The following is a 24,672-nucleotide window of genomic DNA, read 5'->3' as shown; positions in this document are numbered from 1 at the left end:
GGCGAAGGCCTGCCGCAGGGCCAGGAGGGAGACGGCAGGGGTGGATGCAGCCTCCCTTACGGCGGCGGAGGCGACCGGCCCAGAGCCAGGCTCCCCTCCAGGGGACACGCAAGGACATCGCCAGGGCCAGAGGAGATTCAATCACCACCACAGCCCGAATGACAAGTACCGTTTATTAGTTACACGAATGGGCCCAGCCGCGGGCTGAGCGCCGTCCCACGGACCCGCAGAGATGAGCACAGTCACAGATCCCTCCCCGGCCCCCGCATCACATCCAGTCCGACACTCCGGGCAGACAGTCCCCGTAAGGAACACAGGACACAGGTTCCCTTCGTTGGACGGGGCGTCTCTCTGTGTCACAGACGGTCCCCTCTCAGCGCAGCCAACGGAACAGCTGGAACGTTGTCAAATTAAATACACAAGCGCAGGCATTCCCAGGAGCCAGGGCGGGAGGCCTCTGGTCCCAGCAAAGGTGTGAGCAGAGGACCGTCCAAGACGGCTGAGATGCAGGCCTGGGCTCCGGGCCTCCGGGGACCCATGGCCTCAGGTCAAGCTGGACTGGGGCCCACACAGCTTCGTCGCCACTTAGGAGATGGTCCTTGGAATTTGGCAACACAGAAATGACCATCGGGCCCTGTATAACCTTGGCTGAACCTGCCAATTTTAGCAAAGACAAAACACAAAACAAGAAACAAAGCAGAGGGACTCTGGCCCCAGACTCCCTCCCCACGAGAAAGACGAAGGCACAGAGCTTTTCGCCACGTTTCCCAATATCATCGGCATTTAGAGAAAAGGCTGGTCGCGGCCCCCCAACCAGCACAGAAAGAGGCAAAGGCAGTAGAGTTCACATGACTACTTTATATTAAAGTTTATTACATTTGGAAAATCTACTGTACAGGGAAAAACCCATTGGATTAAGTAGAGTTTTGCCAAAAGCAAAAGACTATCACTCTTTGGAACATTCCTGATTCCAGCCCAGGGTAGGGCCACAGGAGCTAATCAAAAGTGAACCTGGTCCTTCGTGGGGCAGCTCCGTGCCAGGTGTGCTCAGGATCCCCCTCGTCACCTCCCAGGAGAAAGCGGCCCCCAGAGAGAGCATCAAAGGCAGGGCATGTCCCTGGGAGATGCTCGGGGCCCGGCCACCCCTTCTCCCATCCCACAGTCCCGGCCTGAGGGCCCAGGATTCAATTCTTACTTGGGCTCCTCAGCATCACAGCCGCCCAGGCCCCAGCCCAGGCCCCAAGTTCGCGGACACGGGCGGGACTGCTCAAAGAGGTGACCGCCCACGGCCACCGGGATCAGCCAGCCCACCAATGGGGCCACCTAACAGACACTCCATACCCTGTTGCACACACGAGCAACAAACTCAGAGACGACACACCAACTAAGCCTATACGGTGGCTTCCGGATTTGGTTCTCCTAGTCAAAAAAAAAAAAACCAAAAAAAAAACAAACAAAAAAAAAACACAACAACAAAAAAATGAAAACAAAAAGTCTTCTTAACCCTGATGCTGTCTCCTGGCCGTAGATTAGGGAAGCGAGATGGGCATAACCAAATCAACTTACTTAACTTACCTCGGAAGTAACAAATCTACTGGGCTACGAACAAAGAAACTACAGGAAACATGTGCAAAAACAAGTTGACATCTAAATGAGACCTTCCCAGAAAACAGAGGGAATTCTGACCTCTCCCCGCCACTCAGCGGGAAATGCCCCCAGGCCTGTCGGTCTCTACAGGTAAGTGCTACAGATGGGTCAACCCTCAGCCCTGGCATCTTCCAGCCCCGGCATCTTTCAGCATCAGCATCTTCGAGCCACAGCATCTTCCAGCCACGGCATCTTCCAGCCCCGCGGGCCAGCCAGCTCCAAAGCAGTGAGGTCCCCTTCCCTCCAGAGCTGGGCTGGGGGGCGCTGCTCCTCTGTAGAGACACTGAGTCGGCGTGGTGGGGTGCCAGGTGGAAAGGTCGGTCATACACGAGAAAGCCCTTGTGCCCAAGTCTCCAGGCAGAAGTCAGAGAAGCAGAGGAGGGTCGGCGGTGCGCCCAGGACTCTGCAGGCAGGGAGCCGCCGGCGGGGCTGGGAGCGTGGGGGGGTGGCGTGGTGGCAGGGGACACAGGGTCTGCAGTTCTTCACAGAAGAGGCAAGTGGGGGCCTAGCGAGTGGCGGGGGGAGGGGGGAGGTGGGCCTCCGTCAGGCGTAGAACTCCTCCTGCCTGCTGGGCTTCTGGTAGGCGCCCCCGTTGGCTTGCTTCGGCTCCTCCAGGGAGTAGCTGCCCTCATCCTTCTTCTTCATCCGGTACAGCATGAAACCCACCAGGCACACGGCAAAGATAAGCCCCACGAGGCCGCCCGCGATGACCCCTGCGGTGGCGGAGAGAACCGCGGGCTCAGCTCGGCAGCTCCCTGGCTGAGGGCTGCCGCCCCCAAGGTGGCCTTGGCTGCAGGCAGCCCTGCCAGGGCCCAAGACAAGCCCCCAAGCCCACCCCCTGGAGGGAAAACTCACCTCCCAGCACTTCCTTCCTATCCAGGAGGCTCTGTGAGGCCCCCGTGGTCCCCTGATCCACGGGCGGCTCATTCCGCTGGTCCGGATCCAGGGCGTCCCCGGCTGTGTTCTCCCCGGACACGTCAAAGGTGAAGTCCTAGGGGAGGGCAGGGGTGGGATCAGGCTGCGGCGTCCACGGCCGAAGCCACATCCAGTTCCGTCTCCCACCTCCCTGGCCACCGCTGCCACCAGCTCAGACACGCCTGAACCCAGAGCCCCCTCCCCACTGGGCCCCAAAGCCAGGTCCCTCTTGCCACATCACACCGGACCCTGGCTGCACGGTGGCAGAGGGATCTCATCAAGTGATACAAAGCACACGTTTTCATGGGACAATAAACAGGCTCGCTTTAGTGTAAGTAACCCTGCGGTGACACCGTAAGATAAAACGACACCGGGAGAGCTCGCACCCTCGCAGCAGGGAGGCGGGAGTTTAGGAAGCCCTCTGTTTGGTGATCCCGAAGGACTCTGGCTCTGGTCTCGATGTAGCCTGTCTTGCCCTGGGCTCAGCCCTGGGCACCCAGGGAGGATGGGACCTCGGTACCCCATCCTCGTGGTGGGGACTCCGACGTGCTCACAGGTCATGGGGGTAGGGGGGTGGATTGTGCCAGCTGACTGGGCCAGCACTCCCGCCCCGATGCACTGTGCTCTACCAGGCTCTTGGGGCCACCCCACATCTCAGGAAGTGCAGAGGATGACAGTGCGCCAACACTCACCGGCTCCCCAGAGCCCTCTCCCACGGGAAGCTGGGTGGAGGCTTCGCCCTCAGCAGCCTTCTCAGTGGTGGCAGGACCTCCGTCCCCCACACCAGGAGTGTGAGGGTCAAGCTGGCCATGACCTGCGGGAGCCGAGGTCTCAGGGTGGTCAGGCGGCACATCCCTGTGGGGATGGGAGGTGGCGGGCACCTGGGCCGTGGTGGCTCCAGCAGTTGATGCCCGGTGGGTGGTTGGGTGCTGCGTGGTCTCACTGGGTGAGTGGGTGGCCTCTTTCTCCTGGGCAGTGAGGCCAGGATCCAAGTCCAGGAGCACTGCCCTTCCCCTCCCAGGCCGCTCGCCAGCCGGCAGGACAGAGGTGGAGGTGGCAACGGTATCTGGGCTGGTGGGCTCTGGAGCCGTGGGCATGGTCGTCAGGAGCCCCGTGTCCTTCCAGGTGGAGGGGGTCTGCTGTGACAGAGTGACATCTGGCAGAGCACCTGCAGGGCCAGAAGCAGAGAGCGCTTGTGGGGTGGGGGAGGCCCTGGAACATCAAGACCACACTAGGCTGTCAAGAAAGCCCAGGCAAGGACCCCTGGTTCTGACTCCCAGGCCAGCACAGCAAACCTCTCTTATGGAGAGAAGCTGTGTTTCCTGGGGAAGAGCTAGCTAAGGCTAAACGCAACTTGGGAAAATGGACCAGGAAAGCTACCCTCTCCTGCTGCATGTACCTGGGTTCAGCCTAGTCTCTGGAGCATGAGGGACCAAGGCCATCTGAGAAGGAACCTTTCCCGGGACCGCTCAGGCCGGCTCCCTGGTGGAGGCATCCTCCAGGGCCCAAACGCCGTATCTCAGCACACACACCTCTCTGGACCCCTCCGTGCTCCATCTACCCTCTCCCTAGAAAGGCCCAGGCTTCCAAGAATAGAAGCTTGAGTCTTACCGTCTTACCTCCCAGGTCCTAGGCCCCTGCCTAGGCCACTTTCCCCATGGATGACCATAGCCCTTTTCTTGAGGTGGTTGTTTGCTGTTTTTTTTTTTTAATTGTTATTTCCCCAATACAATTTTTTTTCCTTCTGTACAGCATGGTGACCCAGTTACACATATATGTACACATTCTATTTTCTCCCATTACCATGCTCCATCATAAGAGACTAGACATAGTTCCCAGTGCTACACAGCAGGATCTCATTGTTAATCCATTCCAAAGGCAACAGTTTGCATCTATTAACCCCAAGCTTCCAATCCACCCCACTCCCTCCCCTCCCCCTTTTCTGAGATCTAGTTCAAGAGCAGCTCCTTTGGGGAGTGGATAAAGATGTGGTACATATACACAATGGAATACTACTCAGCCATTAAAAGGAATGAAATAATGGCATTTGCAGCAACATGGATAGAACTAGAAATTCTCATGGTAAGCATGGTAAGTTAGTCAAACAGTGAGACAGAAACACCAATATGTTATCATTTATATGTGGAATCTAAAAAAAGGATACAACGAACATCTTTGCAGAACAGATAATGATTCACGAACTTTGAAAACCGTATGGTTACCCAAGGAGACGGGTTGGGGGTTGGGGCTAGAGGGACAGATGGAAATGCTGTAAAATTGGGCTGTGATGATTGTGGTACAACTATAAATATGACAAAATCCATTGAGTTAGAAGCCAAATAAAAGAAAAGGAACAAGTCGAGATACTTAAAAAGAAAAAGGAGCACCTCCTCTGGGGGGCCTCCTTGACTACCCCCAGCTCGAGGATCTCACTCCCCCAGGGAAAGAGGAAACAGAAACAGTAGGAACATTCGTTGAGCATCTGCACCCCACCAGGTTCTGTGCAGCCTGACAGCTCCCACCAACCTTATGAAGTCAAGATATTACTCCCATTGCACAGATGAGAAAATAAAGGCTCGGAGAAGCCAAAGAACTCTCCAAAGCTTGCTCAGTCGGTTAGAAAGGAGACTCGGGCCCAGGTCTTTCTGTGACAGGCAGACCCCGGGGCCTCACAGACGGAACCCACAGAATTCCCTCTCTCACCCCCACACACACAGGTTTTCTCCTTGCAGCGCGGACCCCATTCCCTCCCTGGCAGTGCTCTCCAGGCCCAGCCAGCGGGCTGCTTGGCCGCCGCCTCTGGCCCATGGCAGCCGTCAGGCCCACTCACCTGCGCCCGAGCCAGAGAAGTTGTCAGAGTCATCCCCAGAGCCATCCTGATCTTCAGGGGGCACATTTGTGGCCACGGTTTCCTGGAAAGTGATCAGAAAGGGATGTGAGTGGAGCCTTGGCTATTCTGAGGTCCCCGTCCTAGAGAGCTGGTTCAATCATGCCTGCCCGCCCATGCCAAACACACACACACACATGCGCGCACACACAGCCCAGGAAGGAGGCCCTCGGGTGTGGCTCAGGACCCTCAGCTCTGGGCAGCCCTTTGGTCCCCACCAAGGCTATGATTGCAGCCTGGGCCGGGTGCTGGGGTGCAGAAACACACAAAGAGGGGGCAGGGCCCTGGCCCCAAGAAGCCCAGTCTGCCGAAGCCACCCCAGACCTCAGAGGAGCAGACAGGAGACAGCGTCACTGGGAATACAGGCTGTGGCCCCCACAGGACCAGAGTCCACCCGACACTGGGAATCAGGTCCCGGGGGCCACGGGCCAGGGAACTTCAAAGGCTCCAAGAATGGGGCTTCCAAGGGCCCCAGGAACAATATCACCACCACCTGGCTCTAGAGAGGCCTCCCCCAGGCCTGCCAGGTGCCAGCTGGGGGTGGACACTGAGGGCCCCACAGGGGGAGGGGCAGGCCCGGGTACCAGGTGAGATGTCTGTGCTGAGGTCTACCTGCCCACACAGGACAGCCCCGAGCCTGGCCAGTGTGCGCCTTCCCACACTCAGCCAGTTTTCCCATCCACAGGAAAAACTGGGTCCAGACCCACTTGGGGAAGGAAGGACAGGGCGCCTATTAGCCGGGAGAGAGATGAGGCTGGTCTAGAACGGGCCCTGCACTAGGGAGGCACCGACAGATGGGCTGTGAGCCTGGGATGGGCCCTGTGTGCAAACAGCCGCCCCAGGAATGCCGCCTGCCTGGCCCGGCCCAAGAGGCTACAGGTGCCAGAGTGCAAACGTCTCCCCAGGCCCCAAGGCAGGGGCTGTGCCAACAGGACCAGGGAGTGGGGCCAGGACACACCTGAGCGGGCCTGCACCGAAAGCGGTGGTAGAGGACCCACCCAGCCCCTAACCCTGGCTCTAGGACAGCAGGTGGGGAAGGGAGGACCCGGCAGCCAGGTGGCAGGAAGAGTAGCCACAAGTATCCTGCTCGGCAAAAAGACTTTGACCCAAATGCCCCTGCGCTGCAGTCCCAGGGCCAGAACAAGCCCCGAATAAGGAAGCAAAGCAGCTTAGTTCAGAGCACACAGGCCTTGCAAAGCCCCTGACTCTGCCACTTCCTAGCTGTGTGGCCTTGCGGACCTCACCGCTCACAGCCTCAGTCTTCCCAACTGTAAAATGGGGGCAGTAGTGATAGCTACCTCCTAGGATTGTTGCAAAAGTTCAGTGAGTGATGCACAAAAAGAACCTAACAGCCTGGCTCGCAGGAAGCGCCCCATCAACAGGGGCGGCCGCTCTACCTCCGGGAGCAAGAGCCACTCAGCCTGGGGAAGAGGACTCTGGGGCGGTCTAGGAAGAGGTGGCACGGAAGTGGGTTAAGTTTCAGGAGAAGAGGGGGCAGGAGGGAGCCAGTTCACAGGCGCCTCTGTGCAGACTTGTCAGAGGGCAGAGCCCAAGGCCGGGCTCCAGGGAGTGGGCCTCCTCCACGCAGCAGGCCTCGCCAGGTCCTGGCCACAGGCCTGAGTGGAGCAGAGCAGGGAGGGACAGACAAGACGTTTGGCCTCCCGGGGTTGCCTGAGACAGAGCTGGAGCAGGTGGAGGCTCCAGCCCAGGTCAGAGGGACGCTTCAGACACGTGTAGAAACCGCGAGGCTAGAAATACTACTGAGCTTCCTTTGAAAGTACAAAACCCAAACTCTGTCTCCTCCCCCTCCACTGTCCCCTGGCCCCCATGCAGAAGCTTGTGGTCCAAGCAGGGCCCGTCTGAGCTGCCACAGCCCTGCCACCATGCAGCCACAGTCCCTGCCCTCTGCCTGCACCCCAAGCCACATCCTGTCCTTCCTGTCCCCAGGTGGCGCTTCTAACACCTGTCTTGGCTCCGCAGAGCTTCATGGCTGCCCCTCACCTCCCCAAAGACTGTCCCCTTCGGGAACAAAGAACACCGCCCCCCAGGCAGATGCAAAGTGGGTGCCCCTTCTCAGACATACTCCCAGCCCCAGGCCCACAGCAGAGGTGCCCAACAGGGCAGCTTAAGGGGGGCAAGGATTCGGGGGACCCTACCCACTCACACTCACCGAGACCCCCCCTTCACGTCATCCAGCTCCCTCACAGCTCTGGAGGCGGCCCTAGGAAGCCACGGTCCAATGCCCACCCTCGGAGAGAAAGCTGGATCTGGAGCATCGGGCAGGGCTGCAGCCACACCGGCCTCAGCCGCACTGTGAGGTGGAAGCCAGGGTCACTGGGGCCAGGCCTTCTCTCAGAGGTGGGGGGCTGAGGCCCACAGAGAACATCACGCACCGGGAGCCCATCAACTTTGAGGCACCACCCCAGAAGCATCGCCCGCAAGGCCCAACCTCTCACCCCCACAGAGAAGCCCCAACAGGTGAGCTGTTTCCCAAGAGAAGGGGTTCTGGCAGGACTAGCTAAGACTTTGGATCTGCCCAGTCCCTAGAAGCAATTTGTTTCCTCAACTCTGCCTGGCTTATCCCTCTGAGATCTTGTTTACACAACAAGCTCTTAAGCAAACACTTTCTCCCCTGAAACCGGCTCCCAAGCCTCAGGGCAGCCTCTCCCCTTTTGGGCTGGGTCTCCACACAGAGGGATGGGCTGGGGTCACCTCCCAAATCTCCACTTGAACCTCCTGTGACAGCCACAGCTCCCTGGGGAGGAAATGAGCAGAAACTGCTGAGGTTGAACTCGGATGACCAGGTGCCAGCTGATGCTGGAGTTTGGGGTGAGACTTTCCAGTTTCACTCAACAGGCCCTTGGGGCTGGGACCTGAGGCCAGCTGCTGCCAGGGCCCCATGCGGGGCTTCCCTCTGTGAAGCCTCTGACATCATCCCGAGTCCAACTGGCCACAGCTCAGGGATGCCCTGCTTGGAACACACCTCAAGCAGCTTGGGAAGATACAGGCAAACCAGCCATACCTTTAATGGGGCCTCTTTTTTTTTTTTTTTTCCCGTGGCATATGGAAGTTCCCAGGCTAGGGGTTGAATTGGCGCTGTAGCCTCCATCCTACACCACAGCCACAGCAATGCCAGATGCGAGCTGAATCTGCTCAAGGCAATGGCGGATCCTTAACCCACTGAGCAGGGCCAGGGATCGAACCCTCATCCTCATGGATACTAGTTGGGTTTGTTCCGCTGAGCCACAACAGGAACCCCTAATGGGGCCTTCTAAGGCCCAGGAAAACCCATTTTCCCTACAATAAATCAAAGACCTTACGAATGGGGCTAGACAGTCACACATTTGGTGTGCTCAAGGGAAGAGTCAATTTGGTTCTTTCCATCAGCCTGAAAGGCCAAAGCCAGGTTTGATTCGGGTGGGGGTGGGGGTCAGGTTGTGGGGCAGTGTCTACAGACTAGCAGGCAGCTTGCTCCCCTCTCCTGCCACCTCTCCCTCTCCTCTGCCCCAAGGGACCTCCTTCCCTCGTGGCCCGTTTCTCTTAAGGGAAACCTGCCCAAGTCTCCTCATCGCACTGCAGGCCCCAGGAGTCATGGATGAGCGTGTTATCCTCCTGCAGCAAGAGTTCCTGACCCCTGCCCAGCAGACAAGGGGACCACACTTCACAGGTGGAGATGGGACAGCATGGACAAGCCAGGGTCAAGGCTACCAGGGACAGAGGCTCTTTGTCACTGGGCTGTCAGCCATTCCCAAGAGCATGTCCAGGGTCAGTGGGCAGAGCGCTGGCAGAGAAGCTTCAAGAAGGCAGCCTCAAGCCCACTCCTGCCAGCTCTCATCCCTCACTGGACAAAGAAGGGCCTGGGGCTGTGCGGCAACATCCCTCCAGGACACCTTGGGCGGGAAAAGTCCCTTGCGAGGGCCACAAGTCAGGATGCCAAGTAGGCATCTCGGGGATGCTCAGGTGAGGGGCTCCTAACTCCAGGCTGACCGGAGAGGTTGCCCGTCTGGCCTCTGACCCCAGCCGTCCCATCAACCCACAGCCACCAGGTCCAAAGAACTGTGGTTTCCACCCCACACCCTGAATCACTAATATGTGTCACCCACTGCTTAGCTTGAGCGATGGATACACACAGATCCTTTAAAAAGCATTACTGAGGTCACATGCCAGATCAGGCCAAGGTCACAAACTTTGATATTAGAGGGTCTTCAACTTCAGAACTCAGGGGAGCAGCATCAAGGGGTCTTGGGGAAAAGGGAGAGTAACAGAGGGTCTGGTCTTGGCCCTGCTGAGCTCCCGGAGTACAAGCATCCCGCTCCAGGAGGCTTCCAGAAGGGAGAGGTGCACGGGCTGGGGTACAGAGCATCACCCTGCCCCCGTGAAGCCTCCAGCCAGACCCTGGAGAAGTCAGGACAACACTCGGCCCTGAGTCACAACTTCAGCAATGCAGGGGCCTCAGCAGCGGGGCAGCCTCTGCAGCAGAGTATGGGAAGGGGAGGCATGGGTGTCTTTAGGTGTCTCTTGCTTATAATGCTCAAGTGTGGGCAGAGAAGTCCTGGCTGCCATGGTGGGAGCCCATTCACTGAATCCTAGGCCGACTATTCATTCTGGAAGCCAAGGATGCAAAAATAGCCCCTTGGGAGTTCCCTGGCGGCACAGCAGGCTAAGGATCTGGCGCTGTCACTGCTGTGGCACGAGTTCAATCGCCAGCCCAGGCAATTCTGCATGCCACAGGCTCAGCCAGAAAGAAAAAAGAACCACCCCTTGTCACAGAGCCTAGGTCACAGTCTTCCCCAAGCAGCCAGCCTTGGTGCCCCTGCTGGGCCTGAAGACAAGGGGCGGGGGCCCCCAATGTGTTCCAGGAACTCAAGCTGAGGAGTCAAAAGGCAGGTGGGCCCCACAGTCATAGCAGGACGTTCCCAGCTTGTTCCCAGCCCATCAAAATCCCACACTGCACCAGGTAACCTCAGGAAGCTTAAATGAGATTCGCAGTTTCTGTTTCTGTCTTTTTAGGGGCGCCCTGCAGCATGTGGAGGTTCCCAAGGCTAGGGGTCAAAATGGAGTTACAGCTGCCGGCCTACGCCACAGCCACAGCAACGCCAGATCCGAGCCGAGTCTGTGACCTACACTGTAGCTCATGGCAACGCTGGATCCTTAACCCACTGAGCAAGGCCAGGGATCGAACCCGCAACCTCATGGTTCCTAGTGGGATTCGTTTCCGCTGCACCATGACGGGAACTCCAGATTCACGGTTTTTCAAAATCTTTTTTTATCCTTAGTTTCTTGGTCAGATCTATGGATCTAAGCGGGAAGAGCTGATTCCCCCACATTCAGATTTCACAACTTTCGGGGGCAGAGGTGTCTAAGATATGGAACCCCAGCATAACACAGACCCAGTATCAGGATGTTAAATGAACCAAAGGTGTTGACACCATCACAGGCATCCAGGCCAGGGTTGGGGGGAGGTGCAGGCTCTCTGCTTCGGGGTCTCTAAGAATCACCAGGGGACTGTTGGAGATGAAGGCTTCTGAGCTTCATCCCCAAGGCTGATTCAGTGGGTCCAGAACGCCCCGACTCTGCATGTTGCAAGCTCCCAGCTGCTGCAGGCGGCCTGCAGACTGCACGTGGAGAAGAGTCTGGACAAGAAAAGTTCTCACTCCAAGTGGCCCAGGGGCTAAGACTAGGGGAGGCAAGACCGCCCACCCCCACCCGACCCCGCTGACTCAGCTAGACGAGGCGCCAAAGAGCCCTGTAAATAAGCACAACAGGTGATCCGGAACATTCTCCTTACGCTGCTGATGCATCCATTCTGCACAGTCCACACAGTCCCGCCTGTGGAAGAGGCCTCGCTGTGGAGCTGAGAAAACCCCTCAATCCCCAGCAGTGCGAGAAGCAGGAAACAAAGAAAAGCAAGACTCTGTCCTGAGGCTGAGCTGCGCCTCCATCCTGCCTGCCTGGGGCTGAGCGGGACCCCCTCGGTTCTCCAGGCAGCTGCCATCCCATCAGCTGACCTGACTCAGTGACCAGGCAGAAACCAACAGGAGTACAGAGTCACCACTGCCCTCTCAAGGGGCCCCACCAGTGAGGCCGAGGGGCAGAGAGGGAATCGGGAGCTACAAAGCCTTGATACCATCATGGGAGTCGGGGGGTGCCTGCTGGGCGGGGATGGCAGGGAAGAGAAGATTGCAACCACCCAGCCCTGCTCCGGCAGCCCACCAAATGCCCTGGAGCCCTGCAGCAGTGGGGTTGGTGACTCTACCTTCTCCCTTCTGGAGGATCCCTTGCACCCCCTCTTTAGCCCTAGCTAACATGGCCTAAGCCTGGACCCAAGGGACCAAGTGGTCCAGACCCAAAGCATCTCGGATCAAGGGTCTCGGGAGGAGGGGGGGGAGGTCCGAGGTGAGGAGCATCCGCATCAGGGGACACTCCAGGGTTGAGGTCCCGCTCCACTGCTCCCTTGCTGGGGCCCTGGGCAGCTCTGCGCCTCCCTCCAGACCTGTTTCCCACCTGGACAACAGAACGGGCTTGGCTGGAGAACCCCAAACCCCCTTAGGGCTCTGACAGGTGGGAGAGCCCCTTTTCAGTGAGGCCAGAGGGGCGTGGGGGTGATAAGCTGGCCACACAGACACCCGTGCGGGGCTGGGTGGGAGGGACAGGACCACAGCCTGGAGCCCAGGGAGACACGGGGCTCCCCCCGCCCCGGGAAATCACCTCCTTTCTGAAGGCTTCTTTCCTAACTGGGGGCTGTCAGAGAGGCATGCCGAGGCCACCGAGGAGGCCCAGATCTCCTGGCTTTGGTCCCAAGATCCTGAAATCTGCCCCCTAAGACACTTCTGGAAGGAGGGGACCCCACCGGGGCCTTGGCGCAGCAGCAGCAGGCACAGTGACTTCTCAGCTCACCAAGAGCCGAGTCGAGCTGGGGCCTGCAGCAGGGTGATGGCACAGTGCACGGCGGGAGGGACCTGGAAATGGGCCCCCAGGGAAAAGGGGCTTCTTCCACCTTCACCCTAAGAACGCGCATCTGTGAGGGGTCCCAGGGTCCCCAGGGAGGAGCACCTCTCAGGAGGCCTCCTGGGCATGCATCCCTTCCCCTACACACACAGACAACCCGCCTCTGCTGTCCCCACCCTGCCCCTCGGAGACAGACCCCCCCCCCAAGAGTCCAGGGCAGGGCCGAGGTGCAGGTTTAAAGACCCCCCTTGCAGCAGCCCTCCTCGGGGCATGCATGACAGGGCTTTCAGAAGGGAAATCTGAGGTCAAGATCAGAGAGCCCTTCTCCTTGGAGGATCCCAGGGGCCAAGGTTGCGTCTAGGGAGGGGGGATCCTGGCAGCCAGTGGCAGCCCTGATGCCCGAGCCGGGTCAGAGCTGCCACCAGCATGGCCAAACCCACCGTCTGGAGAGCTGCGCCTGCCTCACTGCCCGCGTGCCCAGACTCGCCCTGGAACAGCCCAGCTGAGGGCTGGGTGTGGGGCCTGGAGCTGGAAGACCAGTTCCTCTGCTTTTCCCCACCTGCCAGCAGCCGCGCCGGGCAGGGCAGGATTCCACTCGGGCGATGAGTAAGGCCACCCAGCCCGGCCCTGCCAGCCTCTGTGCCTGGTGCCAGACAAGGGGTGGCCAGGGGAAAGTGACCGGACTCGCGGAAGCCTGGGTTATAGCCTGGGCTCGACTCCCAACCTACCAGATGACCTTAGAAAAGACCCTGCCTCTGCTTGCGCTTCTGCATAACGGGCTTGGCCGAGAGGTGGCAAGAGGCTCTAAGTTCCAAGTCTGGGGACCCAAGGCCCGTTCTGGAGGGGCAGGGCACCACCAGCATGGTATTGGGGGGGTTGTGCCTCGACAGCAAGTCGGGGAAGGAGCCCCTGATCACAGCGACTTGGTGTCACGTCGGATCCAGTGGGATCATGGCCTAAGGATGCTGGAGATGTCCCAAATCAGAGTGACTCTGGGGATGACAACTGTCAACCCAGAGGGACAGAGGGAGCAGCCACCGCCCCCAGCCCTGGCCGTCCCAACAAGAGAGCTAAGGCCAAAAAGGCAAGATCCCCCAGTCCGCCCCCCACGAGGGCCCCTCAAACTGCTCTCTTGCTGATTAATCCCCAGACTGCCTGGCTTGGGGGCCCAACATCTCTGGCATATGGGCTTCTAGAGATATCTTCCCCCTGCTCTGGCTAAATAAAGTGTCCTCGAGTTTCAAGGAGGCAGAAACTTGCAGCTTTTGACACACCTGCAGCCAGTCAGGGCTCCAGCTGTGGGGGTGTGGAGGAGGGGGAGCCCATCATCACCCAAGTCTCTCCCATCAGTGTCCGGGCAGGTGCAGATGAAACTGCCCCTGGGGAGGCTAAGGGCTGCTAGTCACTCACACTAGAGCATAAGTCAGCTCCAGGGAGGAGGAGCGGTTCTGGAACTGTGGCACTGGGGACGAGAAGGAGCTTTGGAAGATGGGGAAAGATTGCAAAGAGGAGGCGGGAAGATGCCAAGAGCCAACTTTTGAACCTGTGTCAGAATGTGGTTGCCAGCCAACTCCAGACCCAGGAAAGAACGAAGTTCCCTTTGCTCCTGCTTAAGCCACAGCCGTCCACGGCTTCTCCTCCCACGTGCAGAAAAATAATGGGCGAGTCTGGGAACCTGCCTCTGGGATAAAGTACAATTCAGACCAAGGAGGCACCGGGGTTGCTGGAAGCCCAGAGACACAGGAAGGGCAGAGTGTCCTCGAAGGGGTCCCATGGCAGAGGGGAGCCAGTGCCTTCCCGCCTGAGGGATGAAGGCAGAATTTTCTGTGAAGGCCAGGTCTGACCAGGCTGGGCTTGTTCCCCAGATCACTGGTGAGACCCCAGCCCAATCGAAAGCAAAGCACCCTAGGCCCCTTCACGGTCAGCCTGCCCTCCTCTGGGGCCTTTTGATGGCTGGAAGGTTTGCACAGCTTCAAACGCCCGGCCCTGAGTTCCTGGGCCCTGGCAGCACATGGCAGTGGTCGGTGCTAAGGCGGGTGAGGGGACTGTGGGTGCAGCTGCCATCGTAGGGGCTCAGAGTTACCCCCAAAAGGGGAAGACGCCTTAACACTTTGCTCCGGGCTCAGAACAACCATGCGGTGGAAGGACGAACCCGAGGATCTGCCCTGGGCTGGGGGGGTGCTGGGGTCCCTTGAAAAAGAGCAATGTCTGAATTAGGCCTTGCGGGAAAAAATAGTCATTGCAGCTCCTATTTCTTGAGTACTCTGTGCCAGGTTCACGTCTAGGCACTTGATCTGAATGAATGCATTGGACACCTCATGATAACCGTAGATTCTAGTACTGTACCCATCTTCCAGATGAGGAAACTGAGGCAAAGGGGACAAGGCATCTGCGCCAGGGCACACCGCCACCGAAGCGCTCAGAGACGGTCCGAGGCCAGGTGGTCTTGCCCCAGCAGCCATCCTCACCACCCGTCACAGGGAAGAACGTGGGCTCTCTGACCCTCAGGAAGAAAACAGCCATCGTGTCCACTGCAGGTGGCACAGGGAAAGGCACAGAAGGCAGGAGGACCCTGAGGTGGCGCTCTCCCCCTCCCCCCGGGCCTGCCTGCTCCTACTCCCAGCCCCCTCCCCCCGCCCCGTCTGCAGTTCTGGGCACAGGCCACTGTCCCCCACAGCCAGGGTACCCTGCTGCACTGGCCCGAGACCCCTCCCAGGTGCCCTGGTGTCTGGGTTCACCCAGCCTCCTCCCGGTGCCGCCAGCGCCGCCCACACGTCCTCGGGGCAGGAGCCAGCCAGCCCCTGGCAGAGGCTCCCGCAGAGGCGAGCAAAGTCTGGCCTGCCAGTGAAGGCTCATATTTCTGAGAAGGGGCAAAAGCCGTGTTTGCAGGCCCTGCTACGTCAGCACACGGGGGTAAGGCCAGCTGGCCATGCTCAGGGTGACAATTCCACACCGGGGCCGGGTCAGACGGTCCCCCTTCCCCCAGTCACAGCCACCGGGGGCTCTCCCCGGGGGACTCCCTAAGCAGTGTCAGCCCCGAAGCGCTCCCAGACCTGCTCCTCTGAGTCCAAACAAGAAGCTGCCAATCACACCACATATGTTATTTGACAGGATTTTTTTCAAAAGCTCTTCGAAGCAGGACTTAAAAATCCCAGTTTATGGACTTCCCGCGTGGCTCACAACGAAAATCCCAATTTACACAGGAGAAAACTGAGGCTTAGAGGCAGATAAGAAATGTGCCCAACATGCCACAGGAAGGAGTTCCTGTCGTGGCTCAGTGGGTAACGAATCTGACTGGGAACAATGAGGTTGCGGGTTCAATCCTTGGCCTCCCTCAGTGGGTTAAGGATCCAGGGTTGCCGTGACCTGTGGTGTAGGTTGCAGATGTGGCTTGGATCTGCAATTGCCATGGCTGTGGTATAGACCAGTGGCTACAGCTCCAATTAGACCCCTAGCCTGGAAACGTCCATAGGCTGTAGGAGCGGCCTTGGAAAAGGCAAAAAGTTTGAAAAAAAAAAAAAAAGATGTCACAGGGAGAGGATGGAAGAGCCCAGGACACAGGCTGACACCATCGCACGAGGGGGCAGGCATCCCCCAGACGGGGGTCTGGAAGAAGGAGCCGGTTCCACAGGAGGGGGGACGGAGAGGGCTGAGGCTGGGGGCTCTGCGCCTCACAGCTCCCAGAACCCAGGCAGCCTCAGCACCACGAGGACCTCGGGGCTGCTTCCCGGTCTGGACCGTCCCAGGGCTTTACAACAACCGGGCCTGCCTCTGGGAATCTGCACCTACACTCACCGCACAGACCCCGGCCCTCCTCCCAGTATCTGTGGATACGTGGGGGTCGAGGAGGAGAAACGGGGCAGAGTCTGAGGACGCCCGGCCCAGCCCAAGTGGGCCCGTTCTCTCAGCTGGCCCACAGCTCGGCGGGCCCTGGCCAGCCTGGAGGTCCTGCGGCCCAGCCCACCCCACGCCCCACCCTGGAGCAGCGCCATCGCCAGGGACAGCAGCACTGCACCCAGCGGTTTTCTCCAGCGAAGCTGGGGTGACAACAGTCTCTACCAGTCTCAGGGGTTCCAGAAACACGCTGCAGCTCGGGGCCCTGCGAGCCCACACCTGGCCACATGTCCCTCTGGGACACTCCTCGGAGATGGGACTCCAAAGCCCTGGACAGTATCGTGCGCGCAGGGATGCTAAGAGCCAGCGCTGGTAACCCTGTGCCCCCTCCGTGGAACCGACAGTCAAGTCCCCAACCAAGTCAGAGCACCAGGGCATGAAGCGTGGCACAGAAAGGACAGTGCAAGTCGTCCCGTCCTCCTGAGGCCTCTCCAGGGAGCTGGGCGCACGAGCCACCTCGGCCTCCACAAGTCCCCCACCCCCACCCCCAGGACAGAGCCCAGAACCCCGGCTCCTCAGCCTGCTGGGTGGCAGAGGTTCCCCCAGCAAGAGCCAGCGTGGCCACAGGAAGGTCCAGGGAATCCAAGTGGGAAAGACTGTGAATTCAATGTCATGTGATGGGACAGTTCCCTTAACACCGCTGGAGACCAAGAGAGCCCAAGAGTGGTCCCAGAGCAGGACCGGCAGCCTCTGCCACTCCCACCGCCCCATCAGGGGCACCACCTTTCCTCATACAGAAATCACCCTGCCTTACAGCCTAAGCTCCTGATCTGAAACTGCTGCATTGTGGGACTCAGGGACAAACCCTTTCCCAGGCTGAATGACCTTTGGTCGGCACAGCTCCTCTGGCCTGTCTGCACAGACCGACCCTCCTCTCTGGTCCCAGGAACAGTCACCTTCTCTTTCCACCTGCACGGGGCTGTGCACACAGCAGGCAACCAGGCTCCAGGCTTCAGATCTGGTCAAGCCAGGTTGGGATCGCCGTCCCCCAGGCTTGAGGCAGAACTCTCCCAGGGCAGCAGGAGCAGAGGTGAGTCCCATCGAGACGCCCACGAGTCCTGAGACACAGCCAGACCCAAATGCATGTGACCTTGCCTCAGCCTCTCACACCCTCCTCCCATTTCACAGGTGGACTCACTGAGAGGCTGCACAAAGTCGCTCAGTAGTAAAGAGGAGGGTCAGTGCCTGCACACAGTGGGCTCATGGACCAGGCTGGATGAGTCTCAGGGGAAGAGCCGTGGGCCTGGCACCGTGACTCAGCTGATGAGCGGAGCGATACACACGCCCGCCCTCCCCACTGCCCCAACCTGCCTGACACAGCTTCCGTCCCTGCTGATGAGCGGATCTGGGGCTGGTGGCCAGGAGGCCTGGGTGTGTGCAGGGAACATCACCTGGTCCCCACTCCCAGCCTGACCCTGCCCAGAGCCTCCATCCGCTTCTGGTTCCCACACTGAGCCCTCTGGCCACCTCCTCCAAGCAGCCTGCCCTGACTTCCACCCTCACAGATGATCCTTCGGGCACCCAGTGCTCCCTCGAGACCCCAGGAGAGTCGTGAGGGAGATGCCTGAGCCCCCACCAGGTCCCCTCAGAGCCACATGCACCCTTCCCGGGACAAGGTCTGAAGCAGGGAAAGGGCTCCTTAAGCACCTGGGGAACCGAGGCAAGAGGGCAGTGACCAGTCCAGGTCGCGCAGTGGGGGGGTTAGGCTGAGACCAGGAGGGACAGGTGTCCTGGTCACCCTTGTCTATAGGAATAACCTCCACAGACTTCTAAACCCCGGGGTGGAGGAAGGTCAGCGCCGCAGTTAGAAGGGGAAAAAGACCGCAGTTAAAAGGGAGGGAGAGAGGAAGACAGATGGCTTCCTGGTTTCTGAGGAGGAAGCTGCCGACAGGTGCTATAACCTGGTTTCCCCAAACCCGCAGCCTGGCAGCAGGGAAGCCCAGTGGGGACCACGGCAGGGCTGCCCAAGAAAAGCTCGGCCACAGCCATACCCACGCAGGGGGCCCACCACTCCACACACACACACACACACACACACATAGCTTGTGTGGGGCTGCAACCCACAGGTGAGTGAGTCACTGGGACGAGGAGATATTTTTCCCAGGGCTGAAGGCCAGAGGAGGAGCAGCCTCTATATACAATCAGGCAGAACCACAGAGCCTTGTATAAACGCGGGAGAGCAACCCCTCATGCCTTCTCTGTCCTGACCCAGTGGCCCCAAGCCCCACAACTGCCCAGTGCACCCCCTCCCATAAGCACGCCTCCACACACCTGCAGGCCCGCCAGACCCCATGGCTCCCCAAACCTGCATGGCAGGACAGGCAGCAGGACCCTTTCCAGAGGAAGCTTAGACCACCTTCCCCCAGGGTGCCCCTGTGCCACCCCCTTCCCTGTCCCCGCTCCCCCTCTCCGGGGCACCGAGCTGAGCTGACCAGGTGCCCCCGTCTTGGACCTGGAAATGCAGGGGACTTTCTTGCCAACTCCCCACCCAATGTCAGCATCCTGAGGACAGGCAGAAGCGGTAACATCACACGGATAAAGCTAGCCCTTCTTGGGGGGGGGCCAGGAGAGGGGGAGGCTCCCTGTCCACCTGGAGCCAAAAGTTGCCTAGTTGCCGAAGGGACCCCAAATGCAGGCGCTGGCCTCTGTGGCCTCGCCTCTCTGGCCTGGACCCCAAGCGTGCCTGCCCTCCCTAGGCACTGCCAGCGCGCGTGGCTGCTCAGAGGGAGGGTCCAGAATGTGGGCTCCCGTCTAAAGCCCAGCCTCTGCTGGAACAGCTGAGAGGGAAATGACACGGTGCTGAATCTGTTCCAGGGTGCAGGATCCTGGCGCCAAAAGCCCTCTTTCCACAAACTCCGCTAATCCCATTCCTTCTCTCTAGACACAATTACGCAGGCCCTGGGGCGGGCGGGTGGGGGTGGGGGGACTTTGAACCCAGGACTCCAAAATTCATTATTGACAAGGAGGAGGACATCAGGGAAACGTTTGTTCTGTAAAAAGCCCACGGGTCCAGGACAAGAACTCATTTCATGAGCCGTCCCTCGTGTGGCCACTCCAGCAGCGGGCCCTGGCACCGGAGGGGGCGAGGAGGTGGGCCCAGCACGGGAGCCAGGACTCCAGGGTTCTGGTCGCCCCACTGGTGCCACGCTGCCTGCCTTCCAGGCTTAAAAAAGGATCTCCTAATTTCCACAAATGGCTCCTCAGTGCCCGAGATGAAAGTCAGGGCAGGCTGGCTGCTGCCCTGGGGGCAAGTACAAGGGCCAGCCTGGCAGGTTCCAGCCCGCCTCCCAGGCTGGGCTCCCGGAGCAGACTTGTCAGCCCCTCGGTTTCTTCATGCCACACACATCTGCACACACGTGTGTACAAATCCTAGTTCTTCCAGGCTGATCCCTCGGAGGGGCTCACCTCTGCAGGCCTCATCCACGAAATGGGGCCAGTGACCTACATGGTAAAAGTTTGGGGTAAAGGTGACATAAGGATGCAGAAGAAGCACCTAGCGCTCAAGAGCAGACGCTCGACGAAAAGCAACGCTAATTCTATCACAGTGAACGTCCCCCTGGCATTTTCATTCCCAAACACTTTCACGCCTCTGTTATGCAATGAATCCGCAAATGACAGAATGAGGACAGGGAGAGCTGGTATGATGTCTGCTTGACACAGGACAGCAGCGAGACTTGCAGGTGAAGTGCTCGCCTGAGACGATGCCGTCAATTACCAGCCCTGTCCCAGGGCTCTCCTTCCTCCAAAGCTGTGTCCAGCCTGCCAGATGGTACAGGTGCACTGGCACCCAAATAAAACTCGATCGCAAAATGGAGACAGGACCCAAGCTAAGAACGAAGGCACTGGCCGATCAGGATTTATGGCGAGTGGGCCTTGCTGGGTCCAGGCTACCTGCGACTGGCAGAGTCACAGCTTAAGTCCGGTGGAAAAACGTGGGGTCATCATCAGGTGCTTCTCCCTGAGGTCATGGACACCCCTTCTCTGACACCTCTTTGTTATTCTAGGTACCACAGGGGTACCACAGAGGTCCCATATGGGTCCACGAAGGCACAAAATCCATGTACAGGTCATAAACGTCATTCAGAGGTGAGACCCTTACTCAGGGCTGAAAACGTGTCTTCAAAAGAGTTCTAACAGTGAGAACTAGTTTCTACTGCTGGACAAAAGTGCCCATTAGAAGTGACCTGAAAAGCTGCTTGTTACACTTAGGCCCACAAATGTCACTTCGGGCTGCTATCAGACAGGGATAGAAGAAGAAAAAGAGCAAACCAAAATTCCAAATGTGCCAACCTGGAGGGACCAGGGCCAGGGGCAAAGTGATTGATCTTCAGAACCCAATCAACCCAGGAGACAGGCCCTAACCGACCACGGTGGCAGCTAGGAAGATCTTGGCGTTAAACTATGCTGAGTATTCTTTGGTTAATAAAGGAAGAGAAATAAATATTTCAGGGAGTCAGGCCCAAAGTTTTTTGAGGGTAGGACAGATTCTTAGCTTACTGAAAAAACCTGGATGCCAAAGATACCTCATTCTCATGGGATCTCAGAATCCAAAATTCTGCTGCAATGAAAAAAAAAGATTCCTCCAAAACTGCTAAAAAAAGATTCCTCCAAACAACTCCAAAAATTCAAGCTTTTCATTAATTCTTTCCAGGCTTCTCTCTTTTCTTTTCCCTCTCCCCACCAATCTGGGTTCATGAGGTTTTACTGGAACCCACCAAGAGCCACAGGTAGAGGCTTAAACCAGCCCCACCCTCCCTGTGGAGCTGCAGCCAGGGGTGACATCATTCCAGAAGGCTCTGAGCCCAGGCAGAGGCAGTTCGTGCCTCCCCCAGCCCCCACCCACTCCACCAGGCCGGCGGGAAATGTCTCTACTAGCCCCCATAATTAAGGCAAAAAGGGATTTTATGCCTTTCAAGACAGAGTAGAGCGAAAGAGAGGAAAATAGCAAAAAACTTTCCAGAACAAGCAATTTTTCTCGCCTGGCAGAAACAAAAGATCCCGGAATCTCTCACACACAGAACCACACTGAAACCTTTTTAGACAAACCTGTTTCTCGTCTCCTGGGAGTGGATTTGAGCAACCTCCTGCCCTACAGCCTTCCCTTATCCAAAGTCAGGTGCCCAGGATCACACCCTACCTCACTGGTCCCCAGGGGGTTCTGACCTGCTTCCCACCAGGGCCAAAGTGAATCCTTTGGGCGAGGCCGGATCTCTGCAACGGGTGGTCACCTCCTATTTCACCAAGTCCCGCTGTCTTATTTCTTTTAGGAAGAGTGTAGCAAAGGGCTCTGGAAAAGGATTTTATGTCCCCACTTTTTTTTTTTTGGCGGAGCCTACAGCATACGGAAGTTCCCAGGCCAAGGATCAAACCCACGCCACAGCGGCAACCCAGGCTGCTGCAGTGACATCCACTGGGCCACAAGACAACTCCTAGGTCGCCATTTTTAAGGAAATATGGACACCAAATGTAAACGAGAAAGGACAAAGAACAGAGCTGGGAAAGATAGAACAAACCAAACTCTATAAAAAAGAAAACGAAAACCCCAGCTCTGAGCCAAGAGTCTGACCCCAAAGCTTAGTGCTTTCAGGCTCAGCTCAACCACCCCTTCCAGGAAGCCCTCCCACCACTGCAGCTCTAAGGAGCCTTCCTCTGCCCCTCCTTTCCCCCTAGAAACTCAACCTCTCTCTGCTGTGAGTTTTGCTTCTCTGCAAAGTATCAAAGTTTCCAGGACAGGAAGAAAAAAACAACATCTGCTCCTTCCCAGCTCACAGAAACACCCTGGAGAACACCGTCCAGAGAGAATCTCTAATCCCATTTGCCTTCTCCAGTTAAAGGGTGCTCTGGGATCCCGGCTCAGAGGCATGCCAGGCTCGGCGAAGGCAGGCAGCAGAACCACCACCACCACTCCTCCTGACTCTGGCTGGAAATCGGTGAAGTATTGCTGAGGCCCCAGCTTGAGCCTGGAGAGAGTGGGGGCATAACTACTGGTTCAAGGTGCAATCTGTATCCCACAGAAGACACGACCTTCACGAGCGAAGGAGAAGCCAGATGCCCATGTCTTGAAAGCGCCTGAAAACCAGGAGCACCCTGGAGACCCAGCTCAGAAATCCTATCTGCCCCCAAGGCTCCTCCAGCTAGGGCACCCCTTAGGCACACACTCCAACTCATCCGCAATTCACGAGACACCGGGGACCCTTTCCTAGACTCCGAAAGGCTTCCAAGCACAGCAGTCACCTGGGAAGCAAGAAAGGCACCTCACAGATCGGTCTGAAAAACACCTTGCCTGAGCCGGACCCTGTAAAATACCCCAAGGCTCTCAATAACTAGAGCTACTATTATTGTAGAGGGACCTGCTTCCAGAGGGTTGGCTTGGTGTTGCCGAGAGACTTGGCCGGAAAATACACTGTAAGTGGAGGACCGGGGTACCCACCCCCGGCCGCCGCTCCTTGCCCTCCCACGTGCCTCCTTTTGCCAGAGCTGGGGAAGTGAGCCGTCCAGATGTGGTAGCGAGAGACCGCCACTTCCGGAAGGGGGCGAGCCCCCTCGGTCCGCACCTCCCCTCTCCATCCCCGGGGATGGCCGACCTGGCTCACACGGAGCAGAGGAGAGGACCCTGGGACTCGGGCACCGGCTGTGGGGGCTGTGGGGGTGGACGTGAGCACCCGGCGGCCAGCGCTGACACCTGGCGGCAGCCCAGGTCTCAGCCCATAGTAGGCTGGAGCCGCGGGGCGGTTCCCAGGAAAGGGTTACCGGGGCCGAGAACAAAGCGCCCCCTTTGGGGAAGGCGGGCCAGCGGACGGCGGCTGGGGCGGGAGAGCACTTTCTGGGGACCCTCCGGATCTCTTTGTCGGCCAGATCCCTCTTTAGAGGCGACCCACCCCTCTCCAAAGGTGGGTGCTGGAGTTCTACCCCACGGCCTCCCCCCAGCTTCGGGCTCCACGTTTGTCCCCCTTTTCTTCTAGCTCCACTGGGCGGGCCAAGGGACCCGCCTTCCCTCCGCGCTGCTCCAGCACAAAGCCAGGCCGGGGGAGGGGTAAAGCCATTCCCGGGTCCACTCGCGTGGAAGCAGCCCGCGCGCCCCGACCGTGCCCAGCGCAGGCTCTCGCCCCTCCGCAGGCAGCACAACTTCAACAGCCCAGAAGTTGGGTTCCTGCGGGTCTCTTGCGTTCCGAGGCCAACTTCCCGGAACCTCCTGCTACACCCGGCCTGGCTCCGTTCGGCCAGCCAACGGACAGCCGAGACCCCACCTCTGTCCGCCCGCCCCGGTCGTCCTCGCAGCCCTGGCTGGGGCTCCTTAGTGCACACGCCCGCCTGCTCCCGCGCCGATTCCGCTGCTCCCAAACTTGCCTCTGCCAGAGGGGCCGGGCGCTCCGGCTCGACCGATCTGGTTTGAATTAGGGTCCGCGGGCGGGGCGTATTAGCCGCGATCTCGGCATCCTCCTGGGTCACCGGCGAGGGGCCCTGCCGCCGCAGTGCCCGGGGTGACTGGGTGGGAGCCGGCGACCCCAGGAGCCGCCGCTGGCTGGCTGGCTCTTTCGCCACTGGAGCCCTTTTACGTAATTGAGCTCGGGGCCCCGGCGCAGGCTCTGCTCCACGGGACGCCCCAAGCCTCCTCCCGGAGCTGCGGAACCCACGGCCCCCCCCCCCCATTCCCCGACGGCGGAGGCAGTTGGGTCAAGAGCCCTGATTTCGGGGCTCCTAGTCTCCCCGCCAGCCTTGCTAGCGCGGGAAGAGGGGAAGTCCCCGCTTCCCCTCCCCCTCCACGTGCGGTCGCCGGTATCGGCCGATCCGCCAGCCCCGGCTTCCCGCCACCTCCCGGCCAAGCCCCCGGCCGCACTCACCAGGAGGGCCGGCTGCAGGCGCAGCGCCAGCGCGCAGAGCCAGAGCCAAAACGCCGCGCGCCTCATGCTGCCCGGACCAGCGGCGGGAGCGCAGCGGGTTGCGCGGGTCAGGGGTGCGCGGCGCTGAGCCGTCTGCGCGAGGCTCCGAGTCGGCTCTGCGGGTTGCGCTGCGCCCAGCTCCCTTGAGCGATGCCCAAGCGCGCTGCTGTCCTAGGCGAGGGCTGCGGGGTCCCCTGGCTGCAGTCCTCGCTCTGGTGCTAGACTCCTCCGGCTCCGCTCAGCTACCGCTAGCACCTCTCCCGCCGAGCTCCGCCTTATAATAAACCCGCAGGCCCTTAGCCGTTGCAAAAAACTCGCCCCCCACCCCCAGCTCGCCAGGTCTCGGGGCCAGCCCCAGTCCCCACCCCCTAGAGCCCCGCCCCCTAGAACCCCGCCCCGCCCCCTGAGCCACAGGCCCGGCCCCCAAGGAACGCCCCAAGCCCGGCTCCCCAGCCCCGCCTCCGCACCGCGCCAGGGAAGCCGAGCCTCGCCTACCCCCAG

The 24,672-nt window shown here is 59.2% G+C and overlaps 1 protein-coding gene across 2 annotated transcripts; it reads right to left on the bottom strand.

The window, feature by feature from the left end:
• Positions 155 to 24,456, bottom strand: SDC1 (syndecan 1). Of its 2 annotated transcripts, none has more exons than XM_021085689.1 (5): positions 23,639 to 23,956; positions 5,393 to 5,474; positions 3,255 to 3,730; positions 2,503 to 2,638; positions 155 to 2,360 (listed from the first exon to the last, which is right to left on the bottom strand). In XM_021085689.1, exons 1-5 carry the CDS (start codon positions 23,939 to 23,941, stop codon positions 2,191 to 2,193), a joined length of 1,167 nt encoding a protein of 388 aa, XP_020941348.1. In that variant the 5' UTR covers positions 23,942 to 23,956; the 3' UTR covers positions 155 to 2,190.

Source organism: Sus scrofa, chromosome 3 (genome assembly GCF_000003025.6).
Source record: "Sus scrofa isolate TJ Tabasco breed Duroc chromosome 3, Sscrofa11.1, whole genome shotgun sequence".
Taxonomy (NCBI): Eukaryota; Metazoa; Chordata; class Mammalia; order Artiodactyla; family Suidae; genus Sus; species Sus scrofa.
This window is presented reverse-complemented; position numbering and strand designations above follow the sequence as displayed.

Excerpts from the sequence above, each read along its gene's own strand:
- SDC1 (XM_021085689.1), bottom strand. The coding sequence starts at position 23,941 with ATGGGGGGGGGGGGCCGTGGGTTCCGCAGCTCCGGGAGGAGGCTTGGG. Across the intron at positions 2,639-3,254 it reads GAGAGGGCTCTGGGGAGCCG|GACTTCACCTTTGACGTGTC; the intron begins GTGAGTGTTGGC and ends GCCCTCCCCTAG. Across the intron at positions 2,361-2,502 it reads TAGGAAGGAAGTGCTGGGAG|GGGTCATCGCGGGCGGCCTC; the intron begins GTGAGTTTTCCC and ends CCGCCACCGCAG.